The sequence below is a fragment of the Acinonyx jubatus genome, chromosome E1, assembly GCF_027475565.1.
Source record: "Acinonyx jubatus isolate Ajub_Pintada_27869175 chromosome E1, VMU_Ajub_asm_v1.0, whole genome shotgun sequence".
Lineage (NCBI taxonomy): Eukaryota > Metazoa > Chordata > Mammalia > Carnivora > Felidae > Acinonyx > Acinonyx jubatus.
In genome coordinates this window covers 35051168-35071136 of record NC_069397.1, presented here as the reverse complement: position 1 = coordinate 35071136, position 19969 = coordinate 35051168, and the positions used below count along the sequence as shown (strand labels likewise).

Genomic DNA, 19969 nt, shown 5'->3' with positions numbered 1-19969 from the left:
AGGCAACTCCGAGGACAGCTGCGACCCGGAGCTCCACGGGATGGCCTACGAGCTAGGCGGGCGGGGAGTGATGACGTATGAGGATGTGGAGGTCAGCAATTGGCTGCGCTGTGCGAAGACAGACAGGTGAGTGGGAAGGAGGTTGCGGCCAGCTGGGCAAATCCCCCCGTCTCTTTCCCAGTCAGCGGTCAGGCTTCCGCTGGGTCCTAACGCCAGGAAAGTCTCAGTGGAACCTCAGCGCCCCCTAGCTGCTGCCCCGCGTCAGCGCCTCGCCCTCTGCCCGAAGACCAGGCGTTTGAGAGCGGTCCTCCTTCCAGAGCACATCCGTAGGCTTCCAAGGGTTAGGCTAACCTACGCGTGCTGTCTCCGTGCCAAGCGGCAGTTTTCCCGGCCTCAATTAGTATTAGCCACCTTGTCGCCTCTTGGCTGTTCTGAGGATCAAATGGGCTGAGGTTTGTGAAAAGCGTCTCGTAAACCGTGAAGTGCGCTGTGCGAGTTTAAGGCATTATTCGTCCTGACACTTTTCTCGACTCTGATCGGATTTCCTCACCTCCTGGAGGTGGAAATGGAAGCTCACCGAAGTGGCTTTTCTCCAGGGTCTTATGCATCCCCAGCAATGGGCCTGCCACCCTCCAGATTCTTTCCCATTAAAGGACCGCCTTTTTGGACCCCTCCCTCACCCAAGTGTTGGGCCTGCATCAAGAGCTAGGGCAAGACCCCAGGGCTTTCCACTACAACCCCCAAGTGCCACTTAATCAATGGACTCTGGGCTGCTATCTGGGTAGAGGCTCCTTCTCTGCTTCTAACAGCTCACTCCTTTGGCACAGCCTCAGGCAAAGGAAGGAAACTCAGGGCAGCACCACACCCATCACTCCAGGCCTGACTCACTAAGGCTTTGGGGGTAGGCCAAACATCTTTGGGGGGGGGGGGGAGTAAGAGAAAGAAGACAGGGTCTGTCTTCAAACCCCTGACTCCTTTCTATTAATGAGCCCCCCCACACACACACACAATTTGCTCTCTCGCCCTGTGGCTTATTCCACTGAATCAGCCTGTGATTCCAGGGCACCAAACAGTAGCTGGGGTGAGAGACCTAGGTTCCAGTCCCCGCCCTGCCTCTTCACCAGCTGGGACTTCAAACAATTCTCTTGACCTCTGAGTCAAGTTTCCTCATCTGAAATTAATGGGAAAATACTAACAAGCAGGAGAGCGCTGTGGTCAGAAGCATGGGCACCGCTTTCAAATGATCTGCTTCCCAATCTTAGCTCCCCCACTTTGTCTTTGGGGTGAGACTATACAATCTTTCTGTCTTTCTCTCATTAGTACAGTGGGATTTATCCAGTTCTCTCGCTCTTTGTGTTGTTGCGATATCTCGGTAGGATTTTAGGTCAAGCACTTAACAGGGTTTCTGATGCTCACTGAGCCAATGCCTACAGGGATAGCCTGCCTTAGGAGCTTGTCTTGCGGTCTTACAAGATAGGTGCGATTGTAGTTATTACCACTGCTCTTGGGGTAGTCAACTTTCCGCCCCTCCAGTAGGGATCGGATGCCAGGTGATAATGTTTGTAAATCGCAAAGCGCCATCGGAATGTTGGGGTGGCTGTTTCCGTTTCCCCTCAAAGCTGCTGAGCTCTTACAGGTGCAGCACGATAAAGCTGAGAGGCTGTAAACCCCTCTGTGTTGTGGGTACTCAGGAGATGGAAAGAATGCTCCAGAAAAGCCAAAGCTTCCCTAAAACTGCACGCAGAGTTTCAGCCTGCTTGCCATTCTCTCGTCTTGTTCCCCTGGCTGGTGCAAGGAGCACCCACGACGTCAAACTTGGTCCCCCTTGCGTCCTCTCTGAAACCCTCTCTCTCTAGGGAGCTTTTCCGGACTCATCCCCACTGACTTCCGGCTTCCCCACTGACTCCTTCACCCCACCTCCACCACACCCTTCATCTGGACAGCCTTTCTACGGACCTGCTGCTTAGACGTCCGTGTAAAGAATCCAAGCCTAGTGACCTGAGGACAGGAACACTGTCCATCCACACAATGCCCACATCCATGTAACATCCGCATTCTTACATGTTCAGTAAAGACCCCTCTTGAAGATAAGCAGGAAATGATCAATATAATACCTCCCATTCCCTCCCCCCCCCCCCAAATCATGTCTCACAGAACCTCAGGCTGCTGGGAATACTTATTTATTTGGTCTATTAACACCAAGATCTGCAAAAAAAACAACTTCTAAACACAGGATAAGAAAACTTGAACATTAACATTCTTCGATTTCGCGTAAGCTCTGCAGTACGGAAAATATACAAACTTCAAACAGCTGCAAAAATAGTGTCTTTGGGAGAAAATAGAGTTTCTACATCGATACCAGAAAAATAGGCATTTTTCTAATCCAACCCAGTCCTGGGGCAGGTGGAGGGTGGAGGGTCGCCACTTGCCACCTGGAGGAATGCCAGCTGTCCCTCTCCCCCACTGCCCACCTGGGGCTGGGCAAGCCGGGCCGCTGCTTAAGACAATCTTAGGGTGAAAGCGAGATGAAAATGCCACTTGGGAAAACGCTTGGTTCCCATCTCTGCCAGCAGCTGCATTGGTCAAGTGTTCTGGCCCTTGAGGGCTGCTTTGGTCGGCTCCTCCAATGAGAGGGAGGCATGGGGAGGGGGGTATATATCTTCACGTCTCCTCCTCCGTGTCCGGGGGTGGGGGGAGAGGGAAGGACATCTGTGGGGCCCCCTCTCCTTCGATCATGGGCAGCTTGCTCCATGACAAGGTCAAGGGTGCCATATACAGCCCTTTGGACTCACACCCAGGGGTGGGGGGGGGACCCAAGACCTTCGGGGGTGGGTTTTCCACCAAGTGAGAGAGGCGGCAAGAACACAGGTGTGACTTGTGAGCTGCCCAGCTGCTAGTGGAGAAGGCAGGTCCCCTCACATTCGGAGGGGCCGGTGTCCGCCAGAAAGAGGACCCGGGGCTTTGACACGATAAATGAAAGTGCTCGAAGGCCGGAAGGGAAGGGCTCCTTCATCCCCCACCTCAGGGGAGCTAGGGAGGGGCCTGCCACCAAGGCACTGGTCTCCATGGCGAAGTGATGGGGTCAGGGCCCTCAGACCACCAGGGAACTCTGGAAAAGCACAGGCTCTTCTGATGGCGGGGTGCGCTGCCACGGCTCGAATGGCAGCGAGGAGGCTTTGGTGGCCTCTGGATCCTTCCGAGGCGGTGGCCTGGGGCTGGCAGGGGGAAGGGGGGACCCCGGGCTCGAGGGGCAGTTGCGGAAAATGAAGCCCATGCTGGGGAAGAGGGGCTTCATCAAGCTGACGGGGCAGAAGGCCGAGCCGGTCGGGTTGAAATGGACTTTGTTCTTGTCAGGACAGGAAGTCAGGAAGGCCAGGTCAGGGCCTGGGGACCTGGAGGACAGAGAGAGAAACACACACACACAGGGAGAGAAACAGCCAGTGAGAAGGGATGGGGGCATCAGGGGAGCTGGGTCTCTGTTCAAACGGGAGAAAACTACAGGCTACTAAGCCAGTCTTTAGGCCCTCCGCTCTCCATTTATTAGGAATAGGGTTAAACCACAGAAAATCTACTTTATCTAGAAACAGGAGGGATTAAAGCTAGACCGGAAGGAGAACTTCCTCACGATGTGATTTCTGAAGAGGAAACCAAGGGATCTTTTCTAAAAAAAATTTTTCTAATATCTATTTTTGAGAGAGACAGAGACAGAATGCGAGGGGGGTAGGGGCAGAGAGAGAGGGAGACACAGAATCCAAAGCAGGCTCCAAGCTGTCAGCACAGAGCCTGACGCGGGGCTCGAACTCACGAGCCGTGAGATCATGACCTGAACCGAAGTCGGATGCTCAACTGACTGAGCCACCCAGGCGCCCCCCCAAGGGATCTTTTGAGAGATCTTATCAGTAAGCAGTGTTTGGGGGGCAGGCCACGTGCCCAAAAGCAGAGACCCAGGCAAAGTGATTTTCTAAGACTTTTTATAGCCTAAAGCAGGGCTTCTCAGCAACAGCGCTATGGACGTGTGGGGCTGGGTAATTCTTGGTGGCAGGGAGCTGTCCTGAGCCTTGTAGGATGCTTACCCGCATCCCTGGGCCCTACCCACCAGGTGCCAGGAGCACCTGTGCCCCCCTTAGGCTGTGACAACCAAAAATGTTTCCTGACATTGCCAAATGTCCCCTGGCGGGGGGGGGGGGGGGAGGGGGAGGGGGGATGTCCCCCCACTGAAATCTACTGACCTAAAGAATCTCATTTTTGAACACATTTGAAAGGTGTGATTTTTTTCAAAGCCCTTGCTGAGAGGCAAGGGTAACAACCGTCTGGAGAAGGCAGCCCGACCTTAATAGGAGGTCTGGGCTCTAACTCACCACGCGGTCCTGACCCGCCTATCTCACCTTTAATGTGGAAACAACTGTCCCCACCCTTTTGGTCATGTGGAGGAAACGGAAGGATAAAAGGAGTGAGGTCAGGGAGTTCTAGAGTAAGGAATCCTTATGATAAAGAAGATCCGAGGATGGGGGTGCCCGGGTGGCTCAGTTGGTTGAGCGTCCAACTTCAGCTCAGGTCATGATCTCGTGGGTCGTGAGCTCGAGCCCCGCGTCGGGCTTTCTGCCGTCAGTGCACAGCCTGCTTTGGATCCTCTGTCCCCTCTCTCTCTGCCCCTCTCCCTCTCCTTCTCCCTCTCTCTCTCTCTCTCTCTCTCTCAAAGACCCATGGGAAGGCCTGCGGTCCCTGGGGAGTCCACAGCGGCAAGGTATCCCCCCCGACCAAGAAGGGTTGAAAAGAATCGGTGTGTGCACGCACACTTAGGGATGGCGACCCAGGAGACCAAGCACCCCTCAAAGGACATGAGGGCATGACCCTGAAGGGCTTGATTCCCCCTCTTCCCTGGGAAATCCAGGCCATCTTATAGGATCAGCAGCTAGGAAAAGGAGAACGTGGCAAAAGAATTGCTAAACACAGGGACTTCCCAATAGGAAAGTTGATAACAATGAAAAGGCCGCAAGGAGCTGGGAATTTCTATCCCAGGGCATCCCGGAAAGCATTCAGTGGGTCACCGCCTCTCTGAAAGGGTTAACGCAGGGGCAGGACGCCGCAGGACATGACTTTAAGACCTCTGCTGGCATCATGAGTCCATGGAAGGATCAGGACAGGCACCAGCCTTATTTCCACAAGCAACCCCAGCTCGGAGTTACTCAAGTATACTCAGCAGGTGCTTCAGCCGCGAGGTGTGGCCCTCTTCCTCCACACCACCCCTGGGGACCCAGGGCTCTTGGAGAGGTACCAAGGCAACAGTGATGCTGGGAGAAAAACCCGGGCGGGGGGTGGGGAGGGGGCTGTGATTTTCTCCATAACTCCCACTCCGGCTTATAGATGGGCCCCTGCCGCTACCATGGACTGTCCTCTCCCTTATCTGAAACGTGAACGGAGCTCTCAAGTCTCAAACCCTGTCCTAGCTACATCTTGGCTCACACGCCATGACTTAAATCTTCCTGAGAATCTGCCCCGCTGACAATGAAACTGGCAGGGGGAATGAAATGAGCTCTTAGGGCACCTGCTAAGGGGCATATGGAAAGGTTTGGCCGTCTCTGCTAATGGGAGGGAGCAGAAGTCAATCAACATCAGAATGGGAAGGGGGGTGAAGAGGAGAGAGGGAAACAGACCACAAGAGACTCTTAAGGACAGAGAAGAAACTGAGGGAGGTGGGTGGGGGGTGGGCTAGAAGGGGGATGGGAATTAAGGAGGACACGTGTTGTGATGAGCACTGGGCGTTGTATGTAAGCGATGAGTCGCTGAATTCTACTCCTGAAACCAATACTGCACCGCGTGTTAACTAACTAGAATTTAAATTAGGAAAAAAAAAAAAATCAACACCAGAATGGCTTCTGAGTTGTCCATCCTGGGTCGGGACAATTCCATAGTCCATCCTTGCAAGGACTGGACGTTTCTGTCTGGGAGTTCATGACACTCAAACCACTGCAGCCACAGGGTGAAGACTTGACTCAGAAGCCGTTAGGAGGCCGTTTGGGGGACTGTCACTGCGGTGGGGACGAGACACCTCGCCTCTCTGCCTGAGAGAACTGGTATGTTCTCTCTCTCTCTCTCTCTCTCTCTCTCTCTCTCTCTCTCTCTCCGATTACTGTCTAGCAAGCTCACGCCTTCCGCGGGGATTGGAAAAAAAATAGAAGAAACAAAGGGTTTAGGTTTCAGATCTGTTTCCTTTCCACCTCCTGCAGCACTCGTGGCTGGCATGTGGGCAGAGAGCAGGTTTCCATGGAGATAACGAGAAGCAAAGATTGAAGGGCTCAGAGTAGGTAATGTCAACAAGTTTGATGGTGGAAAAAGTGCAATACCAATCATCTGAAGTTGACAACGTCCCCGGGACAGAGAGTCCAAGACCGAAGAAGAGCCAGTCGGGTGGGACGGTGCAGGGGCTCCCCGCCTTCCCCAGCCCGCCCCTGCCCGCCCCTGCCTGCCCCTGCCCTCCCTGTCCACAGCAGGTACTCACGTGGCCTCTTCAAACACACGTACTCTCTCGCAGCCTTCCGGGGGCTCCCGTTTAAAGACGTAGCTGTGATTGGGCCGAGGGGAGGCGGCAAAGGCAAGGACTGGAGATGGGCTGCTGTCTTCAAGGCAGGCTGGGTGGCCCGGAGAGGAGGCTGCAAACAGAGCAAGGCTGAGCCCAGTGGAGCTGAAGGAAAGGAAGGTCTCCGCTTCCCTGGGCTCAGGCCTCGGTGGAAAGAGGTGACACTGGCAGACGCGGTGAGGGGGCCGGTGGCCGTTATGCTAATCCCGGCTGCCCGTCCGTCCTCTCCCTTAGAACATCTTTGAGGTGGCCTACCAAAGTCCGTATCTCTTTGTACGGGATTTAAAAATGTACAGCTGAGTGGATGGAAAAACCAGGTCTGTTATCAATTCTGGATTCCCAGGAGGTAGCCTGCAACTGGGGCTCCAAGTCTGACTTTAAAGAATCCTAACTTCCATCTCCCCGTGTTCCTCCAAGACTACCCTGCCCTGCTGCGAACGTGCCACAGCTGCTTCCTCACCATGGTCTGGAAAAGCTACCCCCTCTTCCAGGAAGAGCTCCTGTGCCGACTCAGAGAAGCCATCGTCACTCAACCCCACTGGTGGGATAAGATTCCTCTCCCTTTCCACGTGGCGATGTACTTTGCCTAGGCTGCAAATACTGACCTTATCTGTATTTATCTCACGTTTATTCCTTATTACCCTCTGCTCTGTTTACCTCTGTGTATTGTTAGGTCATGCCCTTGACCAGCCTCCCTCACGGGGTGCTGCGAGGACCCAACCCGGTGAGGCAGTTCCTCGGGGCTCTAGGACAGGACGATCATTATCGCAGGGAGGAAGGGCTTGGGTCTCGCCCTCCCGTAAAGGTTCCAGGACACAGGACCAAGTGGAGATCTGGAGTCAGAAAGCTGGGGTTTCAATCTGGGTCCGTGTGACCCTGGGGGCAAGAGACCACCTAAGCTTATTTTAGATCTTTCGCAACCACCTTGAGACCTGTTGCTGGTGATGTGCACGGTGGACCCCCGAACGGGCTCAGCATCCTGAGCCTTCACCAAAAAATGAGGATGGGAGACACTGCTTGCCCGGGTCACAATCAGAAGGAAATACAAGTGCAGGTGCGGAGACTTGATATAAATTACAAATCAGAATCTGGGGGCGCGTGGCTGGCTCAGTCCGTTAAGCATCCCACTTCGGTTTCGGTCGTGATCTCACGGTTCGCGGGTTCGAGCCCCGCGTCGGGCTCTGGGCTGACAGCTCAGAGCCTGGGGCCTGCTTCGGATTCTGTGTCTTCCTCTCTCTCTGCCCCTCCCCTGCTCATGCTCTGTCTCTGTCTCTGTCTCTCTCTCTCTCTCTCTCTCTCTCTCTCAAAAATAAATAAACGTTAAAAAAATTTTTTAAAAACAATCAGAATCTGTGCAGGAGGACCGTTATTACTACCGGTGTCACATATAGGATAAAAATGGTTCACGAAGATATTCTGGTCGGTTAGGAAGGAGAACTCCCAGGCGTGAAATTGATTAGAGGTAGAAAGGGCGTGGAGCCTCCCCCACCCCCCGTACCTCACGTGGGCCCTTCTGCCCCAGCCTCCTCAGCTTACCTTTGTCGTTGGGGATGGACGCCAGCTCCTCGCCTGCACCCCGGTGTTCCTCACGGCTGGCCTGGCCCGAAGGCTGGGGGGATGCCAGGGGCACGGAGGGAGAGCTGGCAAGGTTGCCAGGCTCCAGGAGGAGGAGGGGGTGGTCACAGCTGCCGCTCTGGGGGGGAGCTGGGGCGCGGTGCCCATCAGGGATATCAAGGATCTGCGGGGGAAGAGGGTGGGAAAGGACCCTCAGGCCCCTGTCTTCAGGCCAACAGAGCTGCGGTGACCCTTCAGGCCCTCCCCTCGGTTGGTGTGTCCTCTATTCGTCACACACAGCGACAGCAGGACATGGTTTTCTTAAGTCACTAACTTAAGGGAAAGCCCTTGCTAGGTCTGAAAACAGCACTTATGGCCCAATTTAGAATTACGCGTTTGTTTGTATGGTTTCATCAAGGTGAGGCCCCCACCAGGCTCTAAGCCTCGAGGGCAGGGGCCTCCTCCGGATACACGAAGATGATGAACGTTCGGGAAGCGCGACGGGGGGCAGACCACTGGGCCACTGACCACGCGAGCCAGGGCAGGACAAGCACACACGTTATGATCACGTAGAATATACCCCCGCCTCGCTTTTTAACCATCAGCGGTACTTGGACCCGCAGCTCACCAAACTGTGTGTGTGTGTGTGTGTGTGTGTGTGTGTGTGTGTGTGTGTCTGGGCGGGTGGGTCTAAAATCCCACATACGCGTAAATTAAAAATCAACTAGCAAGTAACTCATAAACTGAGGTGTGTGCCCGTTAGAATTATATTAATACTGCCCAACTGGCATTCTCCGATTGCACTGTGTCAGTATAAAAATGTGCCTGAGACTGCAGAAAAGGTAGCAAATAATTCTGCCCGGGAGTGAGGGGGGGGCGGGGGGGGAGGATGGGGAGGCTGCACAGGGGCAACTAGGCATATGAAGGATGAATGTGGGTCACCAGGTGGACGTGGGGGGAGAGGTGATGACACTCCTGAGGCACGGGTGGGGACAGTGATGGGATGGTGACGAGGGAGCAGGGAGCTGGTGCCATGGCTGAAGAGCGATGTCCAGCCCCTTCCCCCTGGCTGGGGAGCCCCCTCTCTCCACCCAGCCCGGCCTCTTCCCTTTCCACTCAGCCCCCCAAAGCCTGCCCCAGCCGCACCGCCCAGCTCCGCCGTCCTGAAAGCCAAGCCCATTTGAGCGTAACAGACTCCGTTTGTGTTCCTCGCGCAGGCTGGTGTTCGCACTGCTCTGTTGAGGTCTCCGTGGTCTGGAGCCGCTGGAGAGCAAAAGTCCGCCCCCCAACCCCGGGCCACTGGCTGTCCCGCGTCAAGGGCGTGCCCCACTCACCCGCAACAGCTCCTCTTCTCCCTGTTCCTTCACAAACACCTCCTCCAGCTCTTGGTTGAGCCCTTCTAGGCTCCGGTGCAGGCAGGGGCTGAGTCGCAGGACAGGTGACCCTGAGGGGAAGCTGGGAGGGGACGCCTGAGGAGGAGGCAGATGAAGGAATCACGGACCCCCCTCTCCCCCCACCCCCCACTCCCAAGCCCTGTACAGTTACTAGTTCTGATGGGGGTGTGGGGGTGGGGCAGGGGGTGAGGTCATGTCTACACAGCAGGACCAAGGGAATAAAGGAGGATCTGGGGACAGTCGCCAATTGCTACAGGAGAACTTGGTGGCCTTTTCCCCAGAAGTTTAGCGCTTCGAGAGGTCTAGAGTGAGCTTTTAGATAAGTCTGCAGGCTCACCACTGCCTCCATCGGAGACGGGCGCAGGGGTTGAGGGGAGAACCATTCCCAAGGGCAAGAAGCCCATCCGGCCTCACTCAGAGTTCAAGTTTTGGCTAAAACCACCTGGACAGCCACATGACCATGGCACATGCAGGGTGGCAGTCTCTTGTCAACAGCTGTAAGACCCGAGAGGACGGCCACTGGGGGATGACAAGGGGCACGGGGCCCTGGGGAGGGGGCGGAAACATACCCTCAGTGCTCCCCGCACGGCGTGGTCCCCTTGGAGCGGGGAGCCCCGCTCCTTCTCCTTCCCACTGCGGCTCAGCTTTGTCCTCTGCAGTTGCTGCTTCAACTTGGTAATCTGGCAGCCCAGAGAGAGGGTAGGGGTGGGGCCGAGGCAGGTGAAGCAACGCTAAAGGGCACCGGGTCCCCCCTCCCACGCGTGACTCCTGCCCGAGCCCGTGAAAATACATAAAAGGAGGCTGGAAAACCTCTCATGGTGTTGTTCACAACTGTGATAATACATTCGTTGGGCAAATTGGAGACCTTATTCACTAGATATTTGTTTGTTTGTTTGTTTGTTTAAATTACCACGTACTGCATGGATCAGTTGGAAAGATGAATCAGATAGGTCGGTTTCCAAAAAATTAAAAATACGCAATGCCGAAAGCATTTTTGTCTCTCCCAGATTCCAAAGGCGTGGAAATACTACTCTATTAATAGAAATGGGAAATGAGGTTTTTGAATTCAGTCTTCCAAGTACATTCGCAGCCATCTCACAGGCCCCGGGACCAGGAAGGGTGGAAGGATTTCCCCCCAGGTTGAAAGCAGACGGCACTGAGCAAGGAGCAGGCTCTCAAGAAGGAATATCAGATTTTGTCCTGGCTCCCAGATCTTGTACCAAAAACGCGTTATCATCAACGGTTTTGACTATTATCCCCGTCACGTCTCTAACCCTCCACCTCCTTGCCCTCAGCTGGTGAATGCTCTGGAAATGCAGATCTAGTTAAATACGGGCCCAAAGTAAAGAGCATTCAGAGAGTAGACCTGCCGCCCAGAGCCATACAAATTGTGACCCCTGCCAAGAAGAAAGTGGTTTTAGAGCTGCTATCAGACTCGGTTCATGCCGTGACTCCACGTTTAGGGCAAATAACTTGCTGACTCTGACAATTACAAACTCTACATACTTTGTATTTCCCACTAGTCTTTTTTTAATGTTTATTTTTTATTTATTTTTGAGAGAGAGAGAGAGAGAGAGAGAGGTAGAACATAAGCAGGAGAGGGGCAGAGAGAGAGAGGGAGAGAGAGAGAATCCCAAGCAGGCTCTGTGCCATCAGGGCAGAGCATGATGCAGGACTTGAATCCACGAACCGTGAGATCATGACCTGAGCCGAAATCAAGAGTCAGACATTTAAGTCGACTGAGCCACCCAGGCGTCTCTTTTCTCTTCTTTTAAAAACAAGGCTTGGGGTGCCTGGCTCAGTCGGTTAAGCCTCTGACCTCACTCAGCTCAGGTCATGATCTCACAGTTCGTGGGTTTGAGCCCCGCGTCGGGCTCTCTGCTGACAGCTCGGAGCCTGGAGCCTGCTTCAGATTCTGGGTCTCCCTCTCTCTCTGCCCCTCCCCCACTTGTGCTCTGTTTCTCTCTCTCTCAAAAATAAACAAACATTAAAAAGAAAAAAAAAAAAAAAAAAAGCTAGGGTCTCCTGGGCGGCTCAGTCAGTTAAGCGTCTGACTTTGGCTCACACCATAAGCTCACAGTTCTTGAGCTCGAGCCCCGCGTCGGGCTCTGGGCTGACAACTCAGAGCCTGGAGCCTGCTTCCGATTCTGTGACTCCCTCTCTCTCTGCCCCTGCCCCACTTGCCCTGTCTCTCTCTCCAAAATAAACAAACATTTTAAAAAATTTAAGGAAAAAAAAAATGAAACAAGGCTAGATGACTAGTTAAGTAAGAAGTGAGGTTGGGGGCTTCCAGTCCCCAGAAACTCACCCTCTTTCTCCAGCCTCTGACTGGCTTATCTGGACACAACCTCAAAGTAAAGCGAGAACAACGGCGGCTCCCATCTCGCGCTTGGCTGCTGGAGGGCACCAGCAGTCGCTGGCAAAGCCCCAGCCGGCAGAAGGGTCTGGACTCCTAAGCCGGGCCCCCCAGGCCACTGACAGCTTTGAAGGAGCCATCTCATTAGTAAAAGGCTACGCCAAGGCAGGGGGGACTGAAGATGTGAGGCCACGTTGGAGCAGACGCGTCGCCGTGCTGGGTGTGGACAGGACGTAGCTACCGTGGCCAGGGAGGCGGAGGGAGCAGTTACCTCTTTTCGGTGGTCTGTGCTGCCCCAGGACGCCGAGCGCTTGTGCGTACAGGAGCTGGCCCGCTCACCTTCAAGCTCTTGCCAGGACAGGGGGGTCTGCAGGAAGAGAAACCCCCGTGAAACAGAACAGCTTCTCAGGCAGGCTCCGGGGAAGCAGCCACACCACTGCCTGGATGGAGGCGGCGGCTCTTGGAAGGCTTCTCTCTCGTCTGTTCGTCAGCCTCCACCTGCCCTGCCTCTCCCCCAATCCACGTCCTCCGGGAAGCCTTCCCTGATGCGCCAGGAAGGCCAACCGTCTCTTTATTCCCTTATGAAGTTTACACATGGATGTGTTCCGGGGGCTCCCCATGGCTGAGGACGAGTGCTGCCCCTCCCCATCCCAACCAGCTTCGAAAGAACAGGGGCTTGGGGAACCACTGGCATCCTCGAGCCCTGGATCCTTTATGGGTCCGGCATGGCGAAAATGTCAGCAGCGGTCCCCCGTCCTCCAACTGACCAAAGCAGAGACTTCTGGGTAGCCCGGTTTCTCAAGCTCGTTGTGTGATTTTCCCCTGTACACAGAATAAGTGTCGGGGGCCCCGAAGTCCTCCTGAATACACATGGGAGGGGACATTCTCAGCGAGGAGGAAGCCAGAATTCGGAACTCAGCCCCGACTCCTGACCCCTCTTGGCTTTATCACAACTCCTTCTCTTGGGCCCTGTTCTGCCTTTCGTGAGAACAGAGCTCTCAGTCAGCCCTATCCCTCCCCCCAACCCCCGGCCCTGGCTGCACAGAAGGCCAGGGGCCCAAGATTGAGACAGAGGGAGTTGGAGACCCACTTCCTGGGCCCCAACCTGAGGGAGGAAGCTGTTGGCTGAAGCATGAGGCCCAGGAGGACAAGATCACTTCCCACCACCAACACCCCTACTTCCATTCCAAGGGAGAGGCCCAAGGGGGAATGTTCCAGGGGAACCGGCTCTAACTTCTCTGCACAAGCTGCCAAACCATGAGGGCCTGGGAACCATCTCCTCCAACAGATCTGCTGACCTCCCCCGAGAGGCTGTTGCAAACAGAAAAGGGGGAGGATGGGGGGGGGGAGAAAAAAAACAAAACCCCGCCACCACTCACCATCCAACAGTTTTGAAGAACTGGGGGGTGAGAGGCAGACTGCCCTGCGTGACAGCTGTACGGAGGGGCCACAGGGGGCTGAGTCTCCCTGGCTCTTCCCTGTCCCAGCTGCTGACCAGGACCTTTCCTGGGCCAGGCGACACAGCGGGGAGGGGGGGGACGGGGGAGAGGGGGAGACAGCGGCCCCACCCTCCCTCCCTGATGCTAGCGCCACTGGAGTCCAGGGCTCCAGTCTCCACACCCACCTCGTTCAGGGAGAGGGCACCCAGCACGTCCTGTGGGCCCGCGGCCCAAGCCCTCGAGGTAAACCTGGCCGTGACAGCAATACGGCCACCAAGCGGCTGGTCTGCTTCCAAATGCCCGTGTCTCTCTAAACTAGGGTGTCGGCAGACAGAGCCTCAGGAGAGCTACCGCTCCTACTACAAAGTAAGGAGAAGGCGCCCCTCTCCAGGAGCCCCCTAGGCCCAGCAGACGCACGGACGCACCTCCCCTCCCGGGGGCTCCGAAACCAACCCTACCGATCGCTGGCTCCGCTCCTCAGAGGGACGGCAAAGGGGAGGGTGGAAATGCCCATCACCCCTCGGCCGCCGGGAAGACCCCGTGCTCACAAGGGAGGACGGGGGAGACCGGCCTAAAAGCAGCCCCATCCAGGCTGCCGGCGGCTCCCCTAACATCTCTGGTAGACTCTTCGACTGCCTCCTTCCTTCTGAGGCGCGTGAGGGGGTGGAGGGAGAAAGGCGGGCAGGCACCGGAGTTGAGAAAGGGTGTGAAAATTCACGCCCAACGGGGGTCATCTCCCTCGGTCACTGGACCCCAGCTCTCCCTGCTCGGCCACAGCTTCCAGCAACCGCGGCCGCCTCTGTGTAGACCATGCTACCAGGGCCACTGCTTTGCCCCAGTGCCCGCCGATATCACTGTCTTACCGTCCATCCGTCCCACGGGCCCTCCGTACCCGGCACTCATCCCACTCAGGCAAGCCTAGCTCTGCCTCCTTTCTCCCCTTTTACCCTGGATCTCCACGCCTGGCCTCACCCTGGACCTCTACGCCCGGGGCTGTCCATCTAAGATGACCTGTCCTACCAACTCTTCCCAGCCTTTCCCTTGGGGAACTCTCTTAACTTGTCCACCTCGTGCTGGCTGCTCCTTTGTTCCGCGTCTGCTCTGGACAGATGGGCCCAGAGTATATACATCATCCATACCCTCAACAGATAGTTACAGAACGTATACTGCGTGTCAGGTGCCGTTCCAGGCGCTGGGGACACCACAAGGCACAAGACAACAAAAATCCTTGTCCCCTCTGAGTTGATGTTCTGCTTGGGGACGTAAGAGAAAATCACAGCAAAAAAAGGGGATAGGAATGCTGGGCAGGGGAACGTCATTTAAAAAAAGAATTTTTTTTAAAATGTTTATTTTTGAGAGAGAGAGAGAGACAGCAGGGGAGGGGCAGAGAGAGAGGGAGACACAGAATCCGAAGCAAGCTCCAGGCTCTGAGCTGTCAGCCCAGAGCCCGCCGCTCGTGGGCTTGAACCCACGAACCATGAGATCATGATCTGAGCCGAAGTCAGACGCTTGACTGACTGAGCCACCAGGGGAACGTCATTGTAAAGGTCAGGGACGTCCTCGCTGAAAAAGGAATGTCTGAAGGAAGCCGTGAGGGAGCTGAGGGAGTGAGCCATGTGACTATCTGAGGTAAGAGTGGGCAAGATGGAGGGAACAGCAAGCGCAAAGGCCCCGAGGCAGGAGCAAGCCTGGTGTGTTTGGGAATGATAAGGAGGCCAGCATGGCTGGAGCAGAGTGAGTGAGAGGCAAGGTAGTAGCAGATGAGGTCAGTAGGTGTGACGGCCTGAAAAATGACCCTGCAAAGATACCAGGTCCCAATCCCTGGAACCTGTAAATGTTACCTTCTATGATAAAGTTTTTGCAGATGTGATTAAATTATGGATCTCAAGGTGGGAAGCTTATCCTGGGTTATCCAGACAAATAGGGCCATTACGAGTGTCCTTACAAGAGAGACAGAGGGCAATTGGACACCCAGGGAAGAAGATAAGGTGATGTGACCCCAGAGGCAGCTGCTGGAGTGATGTGGCCACAAGCCAAGGCTCGCAGGGAGCCTCCTCAGAGCGCGCGGCCCTGCCAGCGCCTTGGAAGGTGAAACAGAATTCGACTTCTGGCCTCCAGATCTGCGAGAGAACCAAGTGATGTTGTTTTAAGCCACCGAGTTTGAGGTAATTTGTTATAGCAGCCCCAGGAACTGAATTCAATAGGTCATCCCATCTGAAGGTGTTTACGCGCTGGCTTGGGGTATCTGTTGGGCAAGCCCGTGCACGAGTATGGGTCTGGGCCCCTCCGACTGAACTCAGACTGTCAAGAGTGGGGACCACACCCTGCTCCTTGTTTCTAGCGCATGTGGATAGACAGGCCACTTCTCTGGGTCTCACCACGGAGGTCTGGGCCAAAGTCTCCACGGGGTACAGACAAGTCACAGCGAAGGAAGGCTACCCTTCAAAGAGCAACCGTTTATGGCACAACCGGGGTCAAGCCATGCTGCATGACGGCAATGGCAGCAGTCACTCCAGACGATCCTTTGGAAGCGGGATAGGGCTTGAGGTCAGCAGACCAAGATGTCGTGCTTGTCAAGGGGATTCATGCATCAGAACAGATTTATTTTAACATCCTGGCCCAAGGGGAGCGGCTGAGGGAGAAGCAGGGCTACTCACTCGCCGTGAGTGACATCAGCCAACTGTGCAGATGATGCCTGGATAGGGCAACACTGGATGTGGGTCAAACCAAGGAAGCCTTGCCTGGGCTTCTGGGCTCCCGGGCTCCCAGAGCTACATGTGGAAGGATGGCTGGGGGTGGGGGTGGGGGACAGCTTTCCAAAGAACGGCCTGGTAGAACAAGAAGGCAGGGGTCCCATGGAGCTGAAAAGCCTCCAAGCTGGAACTTCTTCCACTGCCCCCGACCCAACTCAGTTTCTACCTGGACTCCAAGGCAAGAGTCCTGGCCATGATAGCTCCAGTCACCACCGGAGCCCTGGGAACACGGCTCAGTACGCCTACGCAGGCACGAAGAATGGCGTGGTGCCTGACCTGGTATAGACGGTCAGCAACCACATGTCGAGCTGAAGTTCAGCAGGGAATCAGCTCCTTGGGGACCCTGGCGAAATACAGGCAGGGAAAGGCTCTGAGGGTGGTCTGCCAGCCCACACCAAGAGCTCGGGCTGCAGGTGGCCAAGGCCGCGGTCTCTGGCCCTCCAGTTGACGACGGAACTCTCAGGTTTTCCATCATGGACCCATTTGCAAATGCGCCATGCTGTCGTCAAGCCATATGCTCGCCACTTGGGAAAACAGGCGCTGTGCCCAGGCCCCCCACACCCACAAGGAAAGCCTGTGACGGGCACGCTGAATTGTGTGTCATCACTAAGTGCTAAGGTGCTGGCTTGGGAAGAAGAGCAGGGAACAGAAAGAGAACACAGTAGGGAAAAGTCACAGAAGGGGAAGGCTTCCCAGACAAGGTATGCCACTCTGCCTCTGGCCTACAAGACACTCCAATGAGGTTCGTCAGGGACTTAAGCCGGGTTTTTTTCCCCCAAAAGGTAAATCAAGCCTGAAGACAAAAAAGTCTACCATAGAGGCTTCCGTGCCTCACCCGGAGCATATGGAGGAAGCAGGGCTGGGATGCGTAGAACAGGGAGCCAGGCAGAGCAGGTGCCCAGGGTCCCGTCTGTCTGCAGGATGAGACCAACGAGATCACTTCCTCCCTCCAGAAGAGTGCCTGGGGACACTCGTGCTTTGCACAGCAAGAAGGGAGGGGTGACCACAACCACCGGCATGTGCGGCCATCACCCGTCCCCAGCCCCGCCACTAAGAGGGCCAGCCCAGAGCACTCGGTGGCCAACACCGGTTTACCAGCTGACCTGGGAAGAAGGTGGTCCAGAGAGGGGAGAACATTCCTATTGACCTGGAGAATCCTCACAAAGCCCTCTAGGACACCAAAGAACCTCCTCCAGATGACGGTGACCCCACACAGGAGCCTTGCCCGTCCTCCCAGGGCTGGCCACTCTGTGCCCCACTCCCGCCGCACCCAAGCTCTCCCTTGGGCCTCACCAAGCTGGTCTCTGGGAGAGCTGGTCAGCTCTCTCCCATCGCTCTTCCTGGCTCCGAACGTGCAGAACTTCACAAAACAACCCACGCCCCCAAACAAGACCTATATCCCCCTCTCTTCCTCCCCTGCCCCAAAGGCTTGGGTAACCGTCTTCTGCCTCGCAAGGAAGACTCGAGAATGCAGCGTGCCTGGCTACCTAAGTGGCGGGTGCTCTGTGCTCGCTGCCCAGGTCAGAAACTTGCTTGGAACAGGCAGGGTTCTTGCTCGCTCTAGGGGGTTCAGAGGGGGGAGCCGCTCAGCCTAACTCTGGCTGCCGCCCTCACTACAAAGCGTGTCCCGGGAACACCAGGGCTGATGTGGTCTCCAAACCCACACACACGCTCTAGCTGCTGGCTCTGGGGCGGGGGGCAAACGAGGAGGCAAAAGTGAGGGCCTGCCTGCCAGGTACAGTAGATGTGCTAAGCCGGTGTGTCTGGAAGAGAAGGGGCAGAAGGCAGGGGTGGGGTCAAAGAAATCAGGAAAAGGTTCTGGCATCCATCTGCTTTTTAACAACACAAAAGCTTGCAAGGACTTCGGTAAATCCCGCCTCCCCACCCTCCCTCTACCCTGGTCCACGCTCCCTTGTCTCTCCCCGGTAAAGGCCCTCCCTCATCTCTAGTCCTTTCTGGGGACGTGCCCGTGCTCTGCAGACAAGGAACACCAATTGCTTAGGGAGACGTCAGGAGAGCCTCAGAGCTTCCCAGTGGAACACCAGTGCTGAAGGAGGTGGCTTGTGCCAGGCCAGGGGGCTCAAGCAGGAATGCGAATGGAGCCCAAAACCTGGAAGCAGAAAATTCCCAGAAGGCCCAGGAATCAAAGACCGGCAGAGTGCATATTTTGGTTCGGATGCCTACGTTGATCAGAATTCTCCCACCTCTTGCCCGCAGCCACAATATTGACAGGTTGCTAAGAGTTCCTCGAGGGCTGGAGCCCATCCCGGGAAAAGAGGAAAGCTGCACAGCTTGGCCTTGCCAGACCCACGGAGGCGCATCGCTGACCTCTGTCTTGCTGTGGCAAGAAGCCCAGACTTGTTATATAAAAGATCTGGCCTGCAGCTGGGGCCCGAGTGAAAACACACAGCCTAGAGCCCAGGCCTCTAAATCCGGCCAGGGAACATCTGAGGGCGGCCTGGCCTGGAGTTGACAAAGAGAACGCTCTCCGAGGAGTGGGGTGGAGGCTTCCTAGAAGGTTGGTGGCCGGAAGTGACAGAGACGGGGAGAGGTGGGCTACCCGGAAGCCTGTGCCTGTCAGAGGGGGATGCGCTCACAAGTTTGCACCCTCGAAGTCCTACCCGACCAGATACGTTATTTGGATTAAACACTCCTCTGCGACGAGAAAGGGAGTGGGTGCTCCAGGCCCGGGAGGGCAAAGCGTAAAGCTATCTTACTCGGCCTTTCTAAAGAATGCCGGGGTTGGGGCGCCTGGGTGGCTCAGTCGGTTAAGCGTCCGACTTCGGCTCAGGTCATGATCTCACGGTCCATGAGTTCAAGCCCCGTGTCGGGCTCTGTGCTGACAGCTCAGAGCCTGGAGCCCGCTTCGGATTCTGTGTCTCCCTCTCTCTCTGCCCCTCCCCCGTTCATGCTCTGTCTCTCTCTGTCTCAAAAATAAATAAACGTTAAAAAAAAAAATTTTTTTTAAGAATGCCGGGAACAGCAGTGCCCAGGGCTCCAAAGAAGCGGGCCCCCGCTGTCCTGTCTGCCGCTGGAGCGTGTCCTCCCTTCGCACTCTGTTTGTGGATCTAAAGAGGCCCGCTGATCCGGGCTGCGGCAAACTGTTGTTGGTTCAAGGTGGGGCATTCCCACGAGAATTCCTCTCCTCTAAACTGTGCCAAACATTTGGTCTCATCTCATCCCTTGGCTGTCTGCTCACTGGCCTTCATGGAACGGGCACCCAGACTCACAGAGGCCAAATCTTGTTCTCATTTCCTCATTCTTCATCCCACAGGCCGAGAACAGTACTGGGCCTTCAAACGTTCGCCGGCAACATTTGAAAATGAATCTCATTAAAAAAAAAAATAAACGAAAGAAAGGGACTGACGTGATGCGCACAACAGAGGAGGTAGGGGGACGGGAGGACACAAGACGCTTGCGTGCGTGGCGGTCACCCCGCCTGTGAGCGAGCAGAAGAGGCGCACACTCCCAGCTAGAAAAGGGACAGCTGACTTGCCCGGGACCCCCCAGGATGCAGGCGTGCCTCTGAGCCCGTGTTCTTCCCACCCCGTTTCCTCTTTCCTGAGGAACTGCATCAAAATGGAAACGATTTGACTCCTGACGACTGCTAAGCATGGTGAAGTCCCGAATCAGGTTAAGAAGTATCTTTGTACACGGGCGCCTGGGTGGCTCAGTCGGTTAAGTGTCCGACTTCAGCTCAGGTCATGATCTTGACGTTCCTGAGTTCGAGCCCCGCTTCGGGCGCTCTGCTGTCCGCACAGAGCCCGCTTTGGACCCTCTGTCCCCGTCGCTCTCTGCCCCTCATGCGCATGAGCTCTCTCTTTCTCTCTCTCTCAAAAATCAATAAACATTTTTAAAAATGCAGAAAACAAAACTTAAAAAAAAAAGAAATATCT

The 19969-nt window shown here is 55.5% G+C and overlaps 1 protein-coding gene and 1 long non-coding RNA gene across 2 annotated transcripts in view; one reads left to right on the top strand and one right to left on the bottom strand.

Annotated features, from left to right (window-relative positions):
- The first annotated feature begins 4 nt into the window (after nt 1–4).
- LOC128313537 (uncharacterized) lies at nt 5–7864 on the top strand. The gene is made up of 2 exons (XR_008294407.1): nt 5–126; nt 6995–7864. It is a non-coding gene; the product is annotated as an uncharacterized LOC128313537 (long non-coding RNA).
- The window catches only part of FAM117A (family with sequence similarity 117 member A), a 43528-nt gene continuing 25723 nt past the window's right edge, over nt 2165–19969 (bottom strand). Inside the window, exons 3-8 of the mRNA XM_027034036.2 lie at nt 12153–12248; nt 10095–10205; nt 9466–9600; nt 8114–8315; nt 6500–6650; nt 2165–3392 (exon numbers count right to left, since the gene is read on the bottom strand). Of these exons, the coding sequence (XP_026889837.2) occupies nt 3092–3392; nt 6500–6650; nt 8114–8315; nt 9466–9600; nt 10095–10205; nt 12153–12248 (996 nt within the window). The 3' untranslated portion in view covers nt 2165–3091. The remainder of the gene's footprint in view (nt 3393–6499; nt 6651–8113; nt 8316–9465; nt 9601–10094; nt 10206–12152; nt 12249–19969) is intronic.